Source organism: Antrostomus carolinensis, unplaced genomic scaffold (genome assembly GCF_000700745.2).
Source record: "Antrostomus carolinensis isolate BGI_N321 unplaced genomic scaffold, ASM70074v2 scaffold34968, whole genome shotgun sequence".
NCBI classification, from domain to species: Eukaryota; Metazoa; Chordata; class Aves; order Caprimulgiformes; family Caprimulgidae; genus Antrostomus; species Antrostomus carolinensis.
This window is the reverse complement of record NW_010335622.1, coordinates 10,286-27,872: the sequence shown is the minus strand read 5'-3', so window position 1 is coordinate 27,872 and position 17,587 is coordinate 10,286. Positions and strand designations below refer to the sequence as shown.

General features: G+C 38.2%; 1 protein-coding gene across 1 annotated transcript; it reads right to left on the bottom strand.

Moving 5' to 3' along the window:
- Positions 1–4,662: 4,662 nt before the first annotated feature.
- On the bottom strand, positions 4,663–12,392 carry ERICH1 (glutamate rich 1). The gene is made up of 3 exons (XM_010174619.1): positions 11,960–12,392; positions 9,339–9,533; positions 4,663–4,736 (listed from the first exon to the last, which is right to left on the bottom strand). Exons 1-3 carry the CDS (start codon positions 12,390–12,392, stop codon positions 4,663–4,665), a joined length of 702 nt encoding a protein of 233 aa, XP_010172921.1.
- Between the last annotated feature and the right edge of the window lie 5,195 nt (positions 12,393–17,587).

The window sequence follows — 17,587 nt, the reverse complement described above, 5'->3', positions numbered from 1 at the left end:
TGTAACATTAGAGACTGATTGCCACATTACATACCCACAGAAGAGAAGAATTAAGGTCTTACAGGCAATTCTGAGAATAAAACATGTACCTATATATAGAGATAATGGCTTTGAACTCATACCCTTGCATACAAGAGTAGTGACCAGCTATTCACTGCTACAGATACCCAAAACTACTTCAGTGTCTGCGGTCTTCCTTGTACAGAGAGCCTAGGGAAGGGATCACCACCTATTCAGAGACCAATTTCTCTCCCACTGTGCTGTTGTTCTTTCCTTACCGTGTAATGTTTAATTATGCAAACCAGAAAGTTATAGAATCATAGAATCAGAATGGTTTGGGTTGGAAGGGACCTTAAAGATCATCCAGTTTGACCCCCCCTGCCATGAGCAGTGACCCCTTCCACTAGACCTCGTTGCTCAAAGCCTCATCCAGCCTGGCCTTAAACACTTCCAGGGAGGGGGCATCCACAACTTCCTTGGGCAACCTGTTCCAGTGTCTGACCACCCTCACAGTGAAGAACTTCTTCCTAATATCTAATCTAAACCTGCCCTCTTTCAGCTTAAACCCATTTCCCCTTGTTCTGTCATTAACTGCCTTTGTAAAAACTCCCTCCTCAGCCTTCAGGGGAAGCCCGCTATAAGGTCTCCCTGGAGCCTTCTCTTCTCCAGGCTGAACAGCCCCAACTCTCTCAGCCTGTCCTCATAGGAGAGGTGCTCCAGCCCTCTGATCATCCTCGTGGCCTCCTCTGGACTCACTCCAGTAGGTCCATGTCTTCCTTCTGTTGGGGGTCCCAGAACTGGACTCAGTACTCCTGATGGGGTCTCACGAGAGCAGAGTAGAGGAGCAGAATCACCTCCCTTGACCTGCTGGTCATACTTCTCTTGATGCAGCCCAGGACACGGTTGGCCTTCCGGGCTGCAAGCGCACATTGCCGGCTCATGTTGAGCTGCTTGTTCACCAGCACCCCCAAGTCCTTCTCCTCAGGGCTGTTCTTGATCCATTCTCCACCCAGCCTGTGTTTGTGCTTGGGATTGCCTGGACCCAGGCGCAGGACCTTGCATGTGGCCTTGTTGAACTTCATGAGGTTTGCCCAGGCCCACCTCTCAAGCCTGTCAAGGTCTCTCTAGATGGCAAAGTTAACTCTTGAAGCCACATACAGACTACTTTATAGTTAATCTTTATATTCTTCGTACTGTTGGAGTTCATGCAGGTTTTAAAAACAAAATTTTAAAGTTCTGTCTTCCTAGTGTTTGAAATATGCTGATAAGAGTGTGTGTACAGTCCAGTCTGAAGTTCTCTGATGCAAAGTCCACTAAAAAAACTCTTCCATGCCCCAGAAATTCCACATGATACTGCACAATCATTAATTAGACTGAATGATGTGGAAGGAGCAAAAATTCAAGGCTATCTCCTTTGCCATTTATGAGTTTAGCATGAAAGTCCAAAGTGATAAATGTTTCATTCTTATTTGAAGGACTGTTGTGTAGTGAAATGCAAACCACACTGTGGTTCAGTGGTGGATACTAATTTAATTTTTTCTGTTTTCATATCCCACCTGTGTTGGTTATGCTGCTGCTCAAACAGGGAGATTCAGCACCACTTATTTTAGAGAAGAAGCACAGAAAAGTGACTGGATATTAAAATTCTGGTGTATTCAATCTTTTCAACTGCAAATAGGATGTTAAACATGGAACCAAACGATCCTTCCCCCCCTGCCATTTTTAGTACATTACCCTGCCTTATTGGTAATATTGTAGGACGAGTAAAGTCCGTTTCTTTTGCTTTTAAACTAAATCTTTCTGCTGCATTCTCTTCTGTATTGCTCTTAAGTGTCCTTACACATGTGATTCAGTACATCATTGTTTGGCATGTTTTTTTCAGAAACAAATACACTCTTATGCAATTGCATTTATCTACAATGACAATCTACATTTATCTGCTTGCATTTGGTGCAATTTTCTAAACTCTCCAACATCTCAGATTTTACTTTATCCTCTACTCTTGATAATCCCTGTTAGTGTAATAGTGGCAGGTTTGATAAGTTTAAGATTCAGCTCCTATTGTAGGTCATTTACAAAGACATCAGATATCACTGACACTAGCTATGCTCTGAAATTGTTCCCAGGCTTGCTTTGTTAGGACCAGCTGATTTCTGCACAGAATATAAGGCTCTTACAGTGGTTAAAGTGAAAGGAAAAAAGACAAATCGAAAGCAGTCTTTTCCCCAATATTACCTGATTCAAGCAATATACATTTTTGACCTGAGAAATTTTACTCACATTCTGGGATTAGACTACTGATAGCACAAAATATTTCTGTTTGGCAAAGATCCCCAAATCTGCTCCTCTGTATGAAGGTATTTAAAATTCAGTGTAATTAAAAAAAATAACTTTAATATTCTGAGAACTGGTCAAACACTGAAACAGAAATAATGAAGAAGATAAATTACAGCAATAAACAAAGCTGTGAGACGAGTGCGTGAGTGCTTGTGAAGTAAGTGTGTGAACGTGTGACAGCGTGTGTCAGGCTGGACTCGCTGGTGAGCAAGGGAGCCACAGAGCAGCAAAGAGGGCCCAGGATCCAGGCAGGCATATGAGCGAGGCTGGGGTTCTGTGCTGGTATTCGAGGGATCTGCAAGTGGAGGTATGCTCATGAATCTAGAAAGTGAAGGGCACGGGTGTTTTCACTCATGAACTTCAATTCCAATCAGCCAGAGAAGATGACTGTACTTGTGTTTTATGTGAGTCCTGGCAGGGCTACTCGTGGGTGTTGCTAAAGGCAGTGCCCTGTCTGAGGCAGCCTGTGCAGTCACCCCTGTGAGTGTCATGTGTGTACCCCCCCGTGTGTGTCCCTGAGATACGTGCTAAGTCTCACTACCAGCTGAACCTGGAAACATGAAAGCTGCAGTCACCTCCACCAGTGTGGAATGGAGAGACATCCAGGTCTCAAGGTGCAGCAGCCTGGGATCCAGAGACCAAAGAGGAGGAATCCCCAGGTTCTGGAGTCCACCCAAGGCAGCAACCTTATAACATCCCTCAGCACAGTCACTTCAGTATCAGGAAATGCAGGCACTACTGTTGTTTGTACAGTCCTAATTTGACTTGGTCTGTCATTGTGTTTCAAAATACTGTCTTTAATTACATGACCTCATTTATTTTTTCAGATTCGATGTATAGGACAGATGATGCTTACCTAATGATCTGCTGAGTATCTTTTTTGTGCAGTTCCTAGGCCTCATTTACTGCAAACCTTAATCTGAGGATGAAGTGATTAATTTCCTGTGGGGTCTGTCAATAGAGTATCTAGGTGCTTCACATTCAAGTGATATTTTCTTCATTCTACAGATAGGGGACTGAGGCACGCAGCATGTCAGTGAAAAGTCACAGCTACAGTTCGGTGCCTGTGTGTTAGCAAGGCAGGAGCACTAAAACAGGGAACACATTACTAATTTCCCCTCTGCAAAGTCTGGTTTAAATATCTTTCCTGGCAGATACAGACCTAACTTAAGTTCTCCAGAGCTGCACACAGCTGCCTCAGCTGTAAGACCACTTTTTCTGCACCTGCAATCGTTTGGAATGTTTCTGAACCCCTTTTAACTTCTTCAATTAATAAAAAAGAGGTATGACTGTATTTTTATTACACATTTTTGAGCATCACTAAAAACAATGCCTTGCAATAGGATATATCAGGCAATATAATAAAAAAACAAAGCAAAAAAACCCCATGCGATATGTATACAGTCTCATCAGTAATGTATCTCCAAGCACACGTTGGAGGAGATAAATATGTTGCCCCAATCCTACTGATGAGGAAGCTAACACACTAAGATATGAGAAATGGTTTGCTCTGTATCACCTATCAGTGAATGACCCAGCTGAGAAGAGACTCTCACTTACAAAGCATTTTTTTTCTTCAGGATTCCAAAACATTTTACAACCATGAAAATTATTTACTGTATCAGCTACACATGGATAAGTTCAGTTGCAGAAAGACTACACAGTAATCAGTGACAGAACCGAGTCCCGTAATTTCGCAGTCAGTGAAGCCTATCAGATTGTAACAGGCTGAGCTGTGGAAGAGTTTTCAAAACGCCATCCAAGTTTCTGCGTAACTCCAAACAGCACCTACATGACCCACATGTGGAAATTCAGCTAGTTCCATAATTTAGCTGTTTATTCAGCAAAAATACATTCCTCAGACATACTGTTGCTTAGTTTTAAATATAAAAATATATTTATGTTTTTCATATAAACAGATATATCAGATAAACAAGAAAAGTCGAGACATGAAACTTTCAGAAAGTTTTCAGAAATTTCAATCAATTTGTAAACAACAAAAAAAATACTATACTTCTTTAACAAAATACTTGATACAGATTTTATCATTCCAGATAAGTCCCTTATCCTAGAGTGAAATATAAATACTAATCCAGCTGAAGACTCAGGGCACACAGCATATGCATACTCTTGGCCAACTAAGCACAAAAATCACTTGTAGATATACCCTGTTTGTTGTCTTCTAGAGTTTGTAACACAGAACGATAATTCATTTACCTGAAGGTGTACAACGTATTCTGACACTGCTCTTCCTGAACAATTGCTACTTGGTTAAGAGTCTGTATATTCAATTTTAACCCTGCACGTACGGACACACGCAAGGCTTTATTTCCTGTTCTTCACAGGAAGGATATCTGTAATCCAGTAGTGAAACAGAGCCGTGACTATCTTGGTATGATCTGAAACAAAGAAAACACATTCCTCCTGAAATATCTCTATGACATTTCTGAACATTAAAGAAAAAGACTTATGCAAACATCTGTTTCCACTCAATATCAGCATTTCAGTAAAACTAATGAAGATATTGGAGCTTGAAGACTAATACATATGCACTTTAGATAAACAGGTGCATTTTCTTTTAGGAGGTCAGTTGAGAAACAATTGAGGTATCAGAAACAATCTTGGTTCTGTATTTTGGAATGTCCTATTTGTTATGATTCAATAATCCAGAAAAAAGGAGATTGAAATGACATGATATGTGGGTAAGACTAAAAGAGTACAATCTTCTTCACTTCTTTCTGTCTGGGGAGTAATTTCACACTTTATTATTTAATTTACACTAGTACCTAGAAGTCCCAGTTGAGACTGAGTCGTCTTGTACGGACAGCTGCATTAAAGCCTCAAAATGCCATGGCTTCTGTCTTAATTCAGAGATTATCTATGTGACTTTATTTTCAATGACAGGACTTTCTACAGTACTGATGTCATAATATCACATTTAAGATGATTCTATAATGTTATGCTATTATAGCTTTCACATTTCATTTCCTTTTCTTTGAATGTTCATTCAGAAAAGAAAAAGAAAGGTTAAATTTAATAATTTTAGGGCCTCTATGTATCTAGCCTGAGCACTGCTGGCATGCAGTAACTGTATTACTTCTGGTCTGCAAAATGTGACACCCTCACACACCCCCCCTGCAAGAGATACATATATAAAGGACAACTCTCCAAAAAAAGGCAGTTAAAAGAAGCTTCTAGCTCTCCTGTGAGTGCTAATTTCCTAGGCAACAAGGGAAGAGTATATATGAGACTTGATACTAACCAACAAAGGGAAAATGTTAATAGATAATGGAATGAACTTGATAAGTAGAAGCTGGATGACTTCATAAATTAGGAGATAATGACTTTTTTTTAATTAGGCGATCACCTGTGCTTTAATAATTCATGTGAAATGGGAATTAAGTAGCCCTCATTTCAAAAGCTACAGTTTCCAAACAGCAAATGGAGCATTACTTCCACTCACAGCTCTTCTCCTTCACCCACTGCACTGTGAAGGATCATGAAGGTGTCTGGCTTCCTTCTGCAAATGGCCACTGACTTTCTGACAGAGATCTGCCATGCCCCCATCACTAGAAATGCATGCCTATTTGACTTCTAAACATTCTCTTTCCTGCATTTATAGAAGACTTTAGGCAGAGGTAAATACTTTTTCTTAAAGACTACCAAATAAATGGAAATAGTAATAGGATATTTTGTTCTTTTTACAACCTGAGAACAATGACAGTCATGTTCAAATAAAAACTCTTGATCAACCTCCACTTTGTATGAATGCTGAAGTACAAGGTCAAAGGTACCTTGATGGAGCAACCTGAAGCACAAAGTACCAAGGTAAGTTGATTGAGGATGACAAATAGACAGAACAACCAATATCTCTTAACTATAGAGATTTTATTGTTGAAGTATGCTTTCTCATTTAAATGAAGGGTTACAGAAAATATCTTAATGTTGATAATTTTCTGTTTCAATCTCCTTAGCCGTTTCCTCTTCCTGCAAAATTTTTCACATCTTACCACCAATGTTACACTTGTCTTTGATATGACTGCAAATATTGGGATCTAAGAGCTTAAGATAAAACAGAAACATTTTTCTTCATTGTTTCTTTTTTCTTTTGGTTGAACCATGATTCCCAATCTGAATAACATACTAAGAGGTGTGAAGGAAATACCAAAACAGGGTCTCGAACCAGTGGTTCTCAGTTTGTGGTCTGCAGACCTTAAGCAGTCTATAGCTTTAGTCCAAAGGGTCTGTAAAAAGTTACTAAGAAAAGCAAATTTATCATCAGTAGGCATTAACTTGCCAAGTGGGACTTGGTAGCCCCAGTGGAAAATTAGAGTAAATCATAACACAGATATATGAGGAAATAAAAGATATATAATGGTATATTTACTTTGTAGAATTTACTAACGTAGACTGTGTATTTATATGAAAGAGATTAATCACTTCTCATTTTCCTTCCTTGAATTAAAGACAAAACTGAACAAGCCATAGCACCCATTATTCTTCCTTTGATGCTGGCATCTTAAGTAGAATCACAACCACAGGAAAAAGGGTTAACATACTGCTTCTTGAATGAATAAGGAATAAAATAGGCTTATTTAGAAAAATACACATTGCTAAAATTAATAAAAATTGTTTTCATAATGTTAATAAGGAATGACCATTTCTTCTAGTACACCATGCCCCAGCAAAAATAAAAAAAAAAAACAGAAAAAAGGCAAGATAATCAGAAAACCTTATAAAAAATAGAGATTACTATGATGTACTGTACATTTTTATCTTCATAAACAGCCCTAACCTGTATTTGTATAACAAGAACCTGAATTTGCTGAAACAACAGTTTTTGTAGTAAGTCTTAACTTTTATCACCTGTGATTGGGAATAAAATCTAAAATTTAAAAAAATGGGCACAATGACTTGTTTTCGAGACAGAAGTAGGAAAAACGTATAATTAAAAGTCTAATTCAAGGTAAAATTTCAGAGCACTATATTCTCATTCACTTAAATTCCTGAATAGAATCTATTGTTAAACTCTGCTAAGGTAAATTAATATCTAGCATGTGTTTAATTATCCTTTAATAATTTATAACAATGTATTTTCCTCTTTCTTCTGTTGTTGTTACCTCATGAATATCAAATCAACTACTATGGTTACACCACTCCGAACTTGTAACGAGATTAGAATTGAGCCTGGAGTGACAACAGTTGCTAGGAAAAAAAATCAACTGGAAGAGTAAATGATTTCAGGCTGTATCAGTAGAAATATAAATTAATTTTAAAAAACACTGAAAAAATTGTCTTCTGCTTTTTCAAGTGACAAAAAAATAAGTCAGAAAATTAGGATAGTTGCATGGATTAGTTTCTCATTTGCTTCTGTTTTCTTTTCTCTCTTTAATTTGACATTTCTGCTATATAAAAGTAAACAGAGCAGCTTGCCTCAAGGCTGCCAAACCAAACAGAATTCCTACTGTATTGAGCAGAATTTGCATAAGGCCTGTAAGGCATCCTGAACATAGTCACTTCAACAGTTTAATTTTGATTTAATCAACAAAAGCTGAAATAGCTAATTTAATAAAGGGACAATACCATTACCACTAATCCTGCTGAGTCCTACTTTGTTTGCAAATGTGTCTTGCATTGAATGAGACTATCTGATTATAATTAAGATCATAGAATCTAGGCTTGAAATTAATTATTGAATGCACAGAAGGATTCTGTTCCATGTATATGTGGATATCAAAACCTTAAGTTGCCATATTCCATATCTATACTTTAAAGAATACGTATGTACGAGTGCCTTTTTCAAAATGCATCAGCGATGAACTCTACAGGCAGGAATTCTCTTTCCTGTGTTTCTACAATGCACAGCATGCAGTAGGCTCCAGTCTTCACTGGGATCTTTAGCCACTATCATGCTGTAAATTATTTAATAATGTTACAAGCAGTAGTCTCTTCTTTGAATGTTACTGCTAAGCCTCTGATGGCCATGATCTTATTTACTCTGTTACCACACTACTACCAGCTCAGTCAAAAGACTTAGAGAACTCTTTAAAATGGCTGAGATTCTCTCATGCTATAGCAAGTGCCCTCAACTCTGATTAAACTCTTTGGGAGGCAAGAAAATTCAGCACATCTTGTAGATTTGGCTGAGGCTGCAGCAAAAGTACTAACGACAAGTAACAATGACTATTTAAATGAAGACTACTTGGAAAATGAATTATATGTTCTATGGACTACATGCTGATCCCACATTCACTTGAGGAACTATTAAATGTCCAAGAATAAATTCTACTAAAATTATAGGGGTTATAATAGAGAACAAAAGGAGCATGAACAAAATCAGACTTATGCCTCAGGGATGAAAAGATTTAGTAACAGAGTAATTTTTCTTTTTATGAATGACTTTATAATATCATTTATTATAAACAGTGGCTTTAGGTTTTTACATAATATTTCTTAGAAACTTAAACCAGATGTTTATATTTAAAAAAACCAAAGCCGTAAATCAAACTTTGGCATGTAAAATCTATGTATTAAAAAAGCCATGTAGGTGACCAAGAAGAAATAAAGTAATGGGCTTTATTGATTCTTATACATGTAAAATTAACCCTGAACTGGATGAGGGAAATGTCCAAGATAAGTTAATTCCTGTAATTTAAAAAGTCCATAAAGATAATGTATTAAAAATATGCTTTAAACATGAGTAAATCTTAAACGTTGAGATTTTAAAAAATATTGTTTTAAGAACCTGAGTCATCTTGTCCTCTATAGTTGCTGCAAACTATGAAAAGTTTCTGTACTAATTGTAACCAAACAAGAAACAGGGAAAAATCACTGTATCTTTGTTGGGAATTATGCTTTCAAATCGCATACAAGCATCTATTTCCCACTAGACAATTATTTACAGCTTCCTAAAAAAAAAAAACCCAAAACTGTGACAAATCTGAATTTTTATCCACACAAAAAAGAACATCAGGGAATGAACAAGAGTGAATGGTACCTACCAGGAGGCATCATGGATTGTTCCTGGAATTGTTTCAAAGCATCCTTCAGCCTCTCAATATCCTGCAGCAATACAAGGGATTTCAGCTGATGTAGAAGAGTCACATCTGAGGAAGAGATGGTTCGAGATTCAAGATATTGTAACAGCTCTTGGGCAGTTGCTGAATTTACAGCAGAATCCATGCATTTTGATTTATCTGGAAAAACAATTGGAAAACCACATTAAAAATACTCAATGAGCACAGACAATTTTCCTAATTATACTCTTTTTTTAGTTCAAAACCAGCATCTTCTTTTTAGTACAACTTACAACCAAATACCAGGTACTAAAGAGCAGCTTGCTCCTCCCATTTTTCATTAAATATTAAAACAACGGTAAGAGGGGAAAGTGTATCAGACACAAAAACTAAGAAGGACAACAGGCTTCCTAGTGACAGGAATCTAAATTTTCAAGATTAGCACAGGAAGAAGGTGCAACGAAGAAACTGTACTGTGGCCAAAGCAGTGTTTTTGCTTCCTACACACTACATACTATAAATATGCAGACACATGTGGAGACAGGGACAACTCTGTGGAGCTACTGCAAAGCACTTCTGGAGGCATCCAGTTATCTCGTTATTGTACTTTTACGTTTTTATTTAAAAAGCAGATATTACAGCATGCAAGACAGCAGAGAGGGACATACACTGTTTCTACAGTACTAAATAATAAATTCATTCTTCCATCCCAGTAACAATGTATAGTCTGTCCCTTTAACCAGGCTCCCTTTCATTCTTCTGGTTTTTATCAGCAAGCCAACTGAGAACAGATTCTTCCTGATTCTGCTTTCTGACATAAGTTGAAGAAGTACAATCCAATGTGACCATTTGAAAATGCTGTTAAAAGCAATGGCTTCCAATTTTATCTAAAAAAAAGGGGGAGTGTTAGTCACTCAACTAGAAAAGGCAAACAGCATAATGTCAGATCTTTATATAAACTGGGATTTGCCCAACAAGAAAGTTAGTCACACTCTGATTTATGGATGTGACATCTTGTCTGCAGATGAACTTTCTTTTACCTGAGAATTTCTCTCTGTGTATTCCAAGGTTGTCCCTGGCTCAACCCCTCCGATCTGCAGGTTTGACACCAGGGCCAGTCAGTCTGTCAACCACTGCTAAAACCTGAACTTGACTTCCAGGAAAGCTGGAAGCTCAAGACTTTTTCTCAAAATTCAACATTCAGCTGAGGACAATTGACCAGGTTTCTGTTCTGGGTCATGTATTATCAGCAGAACTGTTAACTGAGTTTGCAATCTGACTCAGTTATTCTGGAGTTCCACTACAGCAGCTGCACGTAGTTTAGCTTACATTTACTTAGCCATACACTGAAATAGTAAAATTCATATTTTTGGTGAGGGAAATACAGTAGCCAGAAAGTAGGATGGATTTCAAATGCTAGGCTTAGTATGAAGACCTGACACAGCAGAAAAATTTTAACAGTAAGCAAAGCAAATTATATGTATAAATCTTGATTAAAAAAATAACACGAAATTCCTGATGTAATCTTAGCAAGGTTTTTAAAAGAATTCTGTAGTCTGGAGATGAATTTTATGGGACTAGACGCTGACAGCTCTGACTTAAGATGGACTCATACAGGTTGGTAAGCTGTTTAATGTTCTTCATTCAGCTCCACAAAGACAGTGAAGGCCATGAACTCTGAAAAATTTTTCACTGCTTTTTTCCAGTTTTACAAGACAGTTATCATCTTAAAGCTATGAGCTGAGCAACTAAAGAACACACCAGCTTGCCTTCAAGAAAACATATTTAATTCTAGGTGATACCAACATAATCTGGTGTTTGTACAGATAATTATTATACTTCCCATTAAAACTTCATTCTCTCTGGAAGGTATTTATGACATAAGCACCACAGGAGCAGCTTTTTAGGAAGGCGATGGAAGAAACATACAGTAGTGATTTCTCTGATTTTAGTGGCCAGATGAACATTCAATAGGCCATTAGGGATAACATTCATGCAGCCCCTTTTAAAGTGCTACGGAATGTGCATTGAGCATCAGTTCACATTAATCTTGTTCACAACTGCTTTATGCCAATACACTTTCCCAGTGCCAACAGTATCTTCCCCTTTCCTCTTGGGTGCTGTCTGTCTAGATTCCCTTATATACTACAAACAAATCTCCTGGGAAGGAGAACTTTCTGAAAAACAGGTTGATTCAGAGATAGTAACAATGAAAATAGTTTAGGATAGCAATTTTTGCCCTCATTTGAAGCTCTCCGAAAGAAAGTAATCCTTCTGGATGTTCGCTTGCAGAGGAAGAAGAATTTGGTCCATTTTAACCACTACATTTATCCCAAGTGCATTGGAATGTTTTAAAAGAGAGCAAGGAATATTACTTATATTTTCAAAGACAAAGACATTAGGACCAGTTTTTTATACTGATGTGGATTCTTACATATTTGTGTACACACCAGAAAATGGGACAAATACTAAGTATTCGCATGTCTCTCTCAGTTCAAAATGGACACTTCACTAGTTGATTTGGCCCATTCTACAGAAATAATAAAAGCACATCTATTTTCCCTTACATGGTAAAACTCATGAAAAAGAGAGAGAGTGGTACATACTTTCATCAAAATAAATCTGTTGTGTTGCCTGCAGGAAGTCCAGAATGCTATCTGCCTTTTCATCTATGTCTTTTAAGCCTGCTGCTTCTTCTCTGTTGTTTTTGTCAGGCTCATATGTAAAATCCACACCGGTAGTTTTTGTTACCAAGCCAGCTGCTCTCATTTTTTCTTTCTGACGCTTCTTTTTCATTTTCCTCTTTTTGTTTTTGCTTATTTTGGGACTGTCTATCTGCTGCAGCTGTAAATGATCTTGAACAAGAGTCTCTTGCATTCCAGATTCTGTTTGTTCGCTGTGTAAATTATTAGAGTTTTGCAAACTGTTCTTTTGTTTCTTCCTTCGAATGCGCCTTCTCTTGGTTTGTCCTTGATATTCCTCCTCTGCAGATTCAAAAGAGACATGATAGTTGTAAATAAGAAGATCTATAATAAGCATTTTGGAACTACATACAATGTAATGCTACTCCCTTCAAATTCTGAGATGCCTGAGTGGCTCTAACCTGCCTTTTATGCTTTGAAAGCCTTTCAGTACTACCATGTCAAAGCCAACTTCTCTTAATGCATTGAGTAAGACAAGCTCTTTTCCCTTCTGCTTTCAATAAAGACTGTTCTCTCCTTCGTGCTACACACTTTATACCGCATTTACTTTTTGAAAGGCACATAATATGTTTCTATACAGAGAGTGAGGTCAAAAGAATCACCAGGAAAAAAACCCAGTACGAGCAGGCTGGGGCACACAGGATGAGAGAGCTCCCTCAAGAGCCTGTGATAGCTCCACTGGGCCAGCCCTCTGCCAGCAGCCAACACAGCCGTTCACCCACTTCCCCCCAACCCCCAGGGGATAGGGGAGAGGATTGGGGGCAAGGATAAGGAGGCTTGTAGGTTGAGATAAGAACAGTTTAATAATAGAGAGAAAACTTAAAATAATACTAATATTAAAATAGTAATGATAACAGTAACAAAATACGGAATTGAGTGATACCCAGTGCAACTGCTCACCACCCACTGACCAAGCCCAGCCTGTTCCCAGATAACGATCCCAGAGGAGCAACAATCCCGAACTGAAACCACAATCCCAGAAGAGCGAGAGCCTGAGTGAAAGCCAGAGAGAGCTAAAAGAGGAAGAGACCCTCACTAATATACTGGACATGACATGATATGGTATGGAATAACCCATTGGCATATCCAAATGTCAGTTTAGCTTATTAATTTAAATATTCCTCACCCCCTTAAATCTTGTGCTGTGGTCTAACAGAACACAAAGTCCTTCACTTCCAGTGACAAAAATGCAAACACTGGTGTGTTATCAGTGTCTCTCTTATAACAAGTCCCAGGCTAAAAAGCAAAATGCAGCACTATTCTAACTACTGAAAAAATCCCCAGCTCTGTTCCAGATAAAAACCAGGACAGAGCCCTACATCACCAGTTGGTAGACTTGACCAAGAACACAAAGAGAATGCATGTAATTCACAATAAAAGACAACAGTGCTTATATCAACGATATCCCTCCATGATAGTGCTGTACCTTAAAAACACCAGACATCTTTTTCTGATTCTTCTACTTTCTTCTTCTTCAACAGCTCCCTCCTTTGGGATATCTTACTGCTAGCTCAGCTTTGGACATCAACTTTATAGGGAAAGCATGCAAGGCATCAGTGACCTTGGCAAGTAATCTCTAATCTCTTTAACAGCCTGCCTTGGTTCTGTCATTCCCTTGGTATATTATAATTTCCTTACTAGCTAATTCAGCAAAAGGCTGAAATGTCAAGGGAAAGAAGTCCCTCTTGCTCTCCAAGACAGCTTTCATGCTTCTTTACCCAGATCTTATCCTTGTACAGAAAGCCTGAGTCCTAAAGTCATCTCTGACCCTGAACTGACTGCCTCTCCCACATGCTTACTTCCGAGTGTAAGCCCTCCTGGCACCAGCAAGGGAAGACTGCCAGAATCCATCTTCCCTTTGACTGCACTGCTCTTGAAGTCCATATTCATGCCTATAATTCCTGTCTAATTAAATGGAATTCCCTCTTTCATGGTCTAACAAAATCCTCACACATTTAAACACCATGGAGTGCAGAATACCAGTGTTGTTTTAATGTCCTGCTCTAGAAAGATATTTATCCTTCCCTCAACCTCTACCTGCACGTTTCTAGATTCCTCACAGTGCGCTGAGACCAGTGCTCTTATTTACCTCTTTTTACACCATTCCCTTAGGGTTAAAGAATCTTTGCTCGGCTGTGCTGGTGTAATGCAAGAGAGACACCTGAAGCCCCACGCTTGTTTGTGAATGATCTGCATATTCTCCTCCACTGCCTCTGAAATTCTCAGCTTGTTTGGCTTTATCACTCCTCCCCCTACCAGTCTTTGTCTCTATTTTCTCCATGGTTGGCGGCCCTCTCTTTCATTTCTGTTTCTTTTTCTGTCTTGAACTCTGTCAGCTCTGAGCCACTTTCTCTCTTTAAATATCACTACAAGACTTTTAGTTCTTTAGTTAACAGATGACTCACTGCAAAGCAATTTTCCATACTTTCTATGAAGAAGGCTTCATAAAAATAAATTTGCTGTATTGTAATTGAACACCACAGCATGTTAAAGACACATCAAACGTCACCTCGTACCCACAGTGTGGAGTGTTTCGCACACATGGTATTTGAGCTAAATATCTTTATACATGATTTGGACATATGGGATGTGGGAAAAATAACGTCTGTGTCGTCCTGTAGGAATAAAATATCAGAACTGAAGGTGGATATGAATGGTGAAAGATGCTATAAACAAAACACCAATGTTTTGTCCTAAGATCTAATTTGGATTTTCATGGGAGCATTTGTGTTATAATAGGTGAATTTCACTGTAAACATAGATAACGCTGTTCCATAAAATTTCTCAGCCCTCTGTGAACCTGAACCACACTGTTTGCTCACAAAGCTACTCTAATCTGTGCTTTCAGCAAAGTGGCCCAACGTGTTCTTCCAGCATCCAAGAATCACTAAATCTCTGCAAAACTACAGCATGTTGTACAGCCAAGCACCCTCAACTGGTTTCCAGCCACTTGAAAAAAATGGTGCAGAAGGAAGAACAGGGCTTAAGATAATTGAAGTTTTGAGTCAAGTGCCCAAGTTTGCTTATCCTTGGTAGCTGAGGACAGCAGAGGGTCTGAAGAGACCAGGGTGAAGCTACCGAAAGGCAGAATGAATGTAGTCTTCCCATGTGTATGTTACTAAGATAAACACTGGACTGAAAGGAAATCAGAACTGTGCCGAGTTTCCTCCAACACAGAAAACAAACCGAACACAAGACCTAACTCAGTGCTCTTGAACATCTAAACTGACAATCCTCCAGCAGTTTCTGTCATTCTTTGCCCCATATTTTAATATGTCTTTAGTATCTACTGCTCCATGCGTGGGAGCTACTAGTGATTCAACATCAGGAACAGATGAAATTAGATGCTAACAAATGCAAGCCAATGCACACGAAAGGGATTAATCTGAACAACTCACTGCTAGGGTTAGAGTGAACTGTTATCAACTCAGGAAAAACAAAACAAAAGCCAGACCTGTGCACTGGTACAGAAAGCTCAATTAAAACATTTGCTCAGTGGGCATCAGTGATCAAAACAGCAAACACCTTGTTTGTATACATAAGAAAAAGCATGGAAAGTAACAGCAAAAATATTCCAAAGCTATTATACAAAGCTGTTGTACTCTTCAAGCTTGTAACACTATGTTTCTTAGCATAATCCAAACACAGTAAGGCTCTGGCAGACAAGAGAACTCTCTCAGAAGTCATCAGAGGGGAAAAACTCCAGAAAGATTTGTATGATTTGACTTGAAAGAAAGAGTAATAAAATGGGTTGTTTCTCCCTCCTCATGCAAGAACAAGGTGACATCTAATTAATCTGAGGAGCTTCACAAGCAAATAGAAGAAAGTAAACACTTAAACAAACGTTTAAACCCACTGAGCTTATTGAATTCACGTGTGTGTGGTATGCACAGGAACCAAGAGCTTATTTGGGTTCAAGAACTGGTTGTTTCTATGGCCAGCAAGATTATAACAGCTATTATAAGAGTTGTACAAGAAATATAAACCATCCTGTTTAGCTTACAGCCCACACAATGATCTTAACAAATGAAATGTTCAGTGGGATTCACCTCCCACAACTTTAGCTGTCTGAAAGGAAAATACTTAGCACATACTTCGACTTATGTTCCCTTTGATAAACCAAGAGAAGCTAGCGTCTTCAGAAAGCATTTTGCCTCATCCTAAACCAGCTGGGATGGAAATGCACGCTCTGAAGGTCTAAATCTCTCTTTCTCCCCTTCCATTAACTACAAAGGAAATGTAGATAATGAATTTGGACTAGATGCTTGCAACATCTAAGAAGAATTAGTCTCTTACAAATATTAACAGTATGGAGGAAGGTGCTTCTTAAAATGAGTCTGCTTATCAGACTGATTTCTACTAATTAACAAAATTCACTGTTTTATGAAAAAAACCCTTTTGACTGCTTCTCTACATTTCAAACCACTAGGGAGGCTGATAAAATTTCAATAGATATGCAGGTGGTTCCAATAATTTTTCCCACTGACTGAACAGGTTTGTTATGCCAAAGCAGCATAATTATAACAAATGCAGGGAATATACACTACACAAGCAATCTCAGGAAGGTGTTGAATACGTACTTAAGCAACGTTGACAGGAATATCAGCTTCTGGACCACACTAACTATAACCACAACTGCAGCTACAGCTTGTCCTAATTCCACAAGAGCTGATGATTCTTCTCCTTCCGTTCCATAATGGCCTGTCACCTCTCTCCCTCCTAAGACCTCTCTCTGCTCCACAAGTGGCTTAATTTATCACATAATCCAATTATCCAGAAGCAATTGTCTTTAACCTGTTTAGTCTGGATTTGGTGCCCTCTCAGACTGAGCAAAGTGGCTTCCAGACAGAATGTCCATATACATTTTCCAGCCACAGTCATTATTTCATAAGCATTTCTTTCAACCTTAATAAGAACACCCTCATCAGGAACTGTTTAGAGTTAAAAATAACTGCCTTAATAAGAACACCCTCATCAGGAACTGTTCAGAGTTAAAAATAACTTTCTTTGTCGTTATTTTGTTTGGTTTTTTTGGGTTTTTTTAGTCTAGAATACTTTCCTGATGCAGTTTACCATGCAGCTGCACAGCCACATTAGCCTGACTGACAGAATGATATGGAAATGGGAATGAGTAACCTGAAAAGGACAGTCAGCACCAAAAGAATAAGTCATCTCTTAACAGCCTATCTCATCTAGACTGAAACATTAAAAAGTTTTCTCCATGCAAACTGCATGTCTCCTTAACAGAACAGAGGCAGAAATATGTAAAAAAAAAAAAAAAAAAGACTTAAAATGAAATAGAGGACTCAGTTTATAGATACTGCTTATGGAATTTTGATAATGAAAAGTCAGCAGATCTAGTTTATATCTTCAAGGAAAAATAGAAAATAATAAAAATAATTATTTACATCAAGAATGTATCATGAATAAGCTTTTATTTGTTAACCTCTACTATATTAGCAAGTTATTTTGTATTCATTATCAGGGCAGCTGGAGACACAAAAAGATTAAGCACAGAGCTTAATGCAGGCT

What these genes read in the sequence shown, in the direction of transcription:
- ERICH1 (XM_010174619.1), bottom strand. Translation starts at nt 12,392, where the DNA reads ATGCTTATTATAGATCTTCTTATTTACAACTATCATGTCTCTTTTGAA. An exon ending in ACAGATTTATTTTGATGAAA is followed by an intron (nt 9,534 to 11,959) that starts GTATGTACCACT and finishes TTGTTTTTCCAG; the next exon opens with ATAAATCAAAATGCATGGAT. An exon ending in ACAATCCATGATGCCTCCTG is followed by an intron (nt 4,737 to 9,338) that starts GTAGGTACCATT and finishes TCTTTGTTTCAG; the next exon opens with ATCATACCAAGATAGTCACG.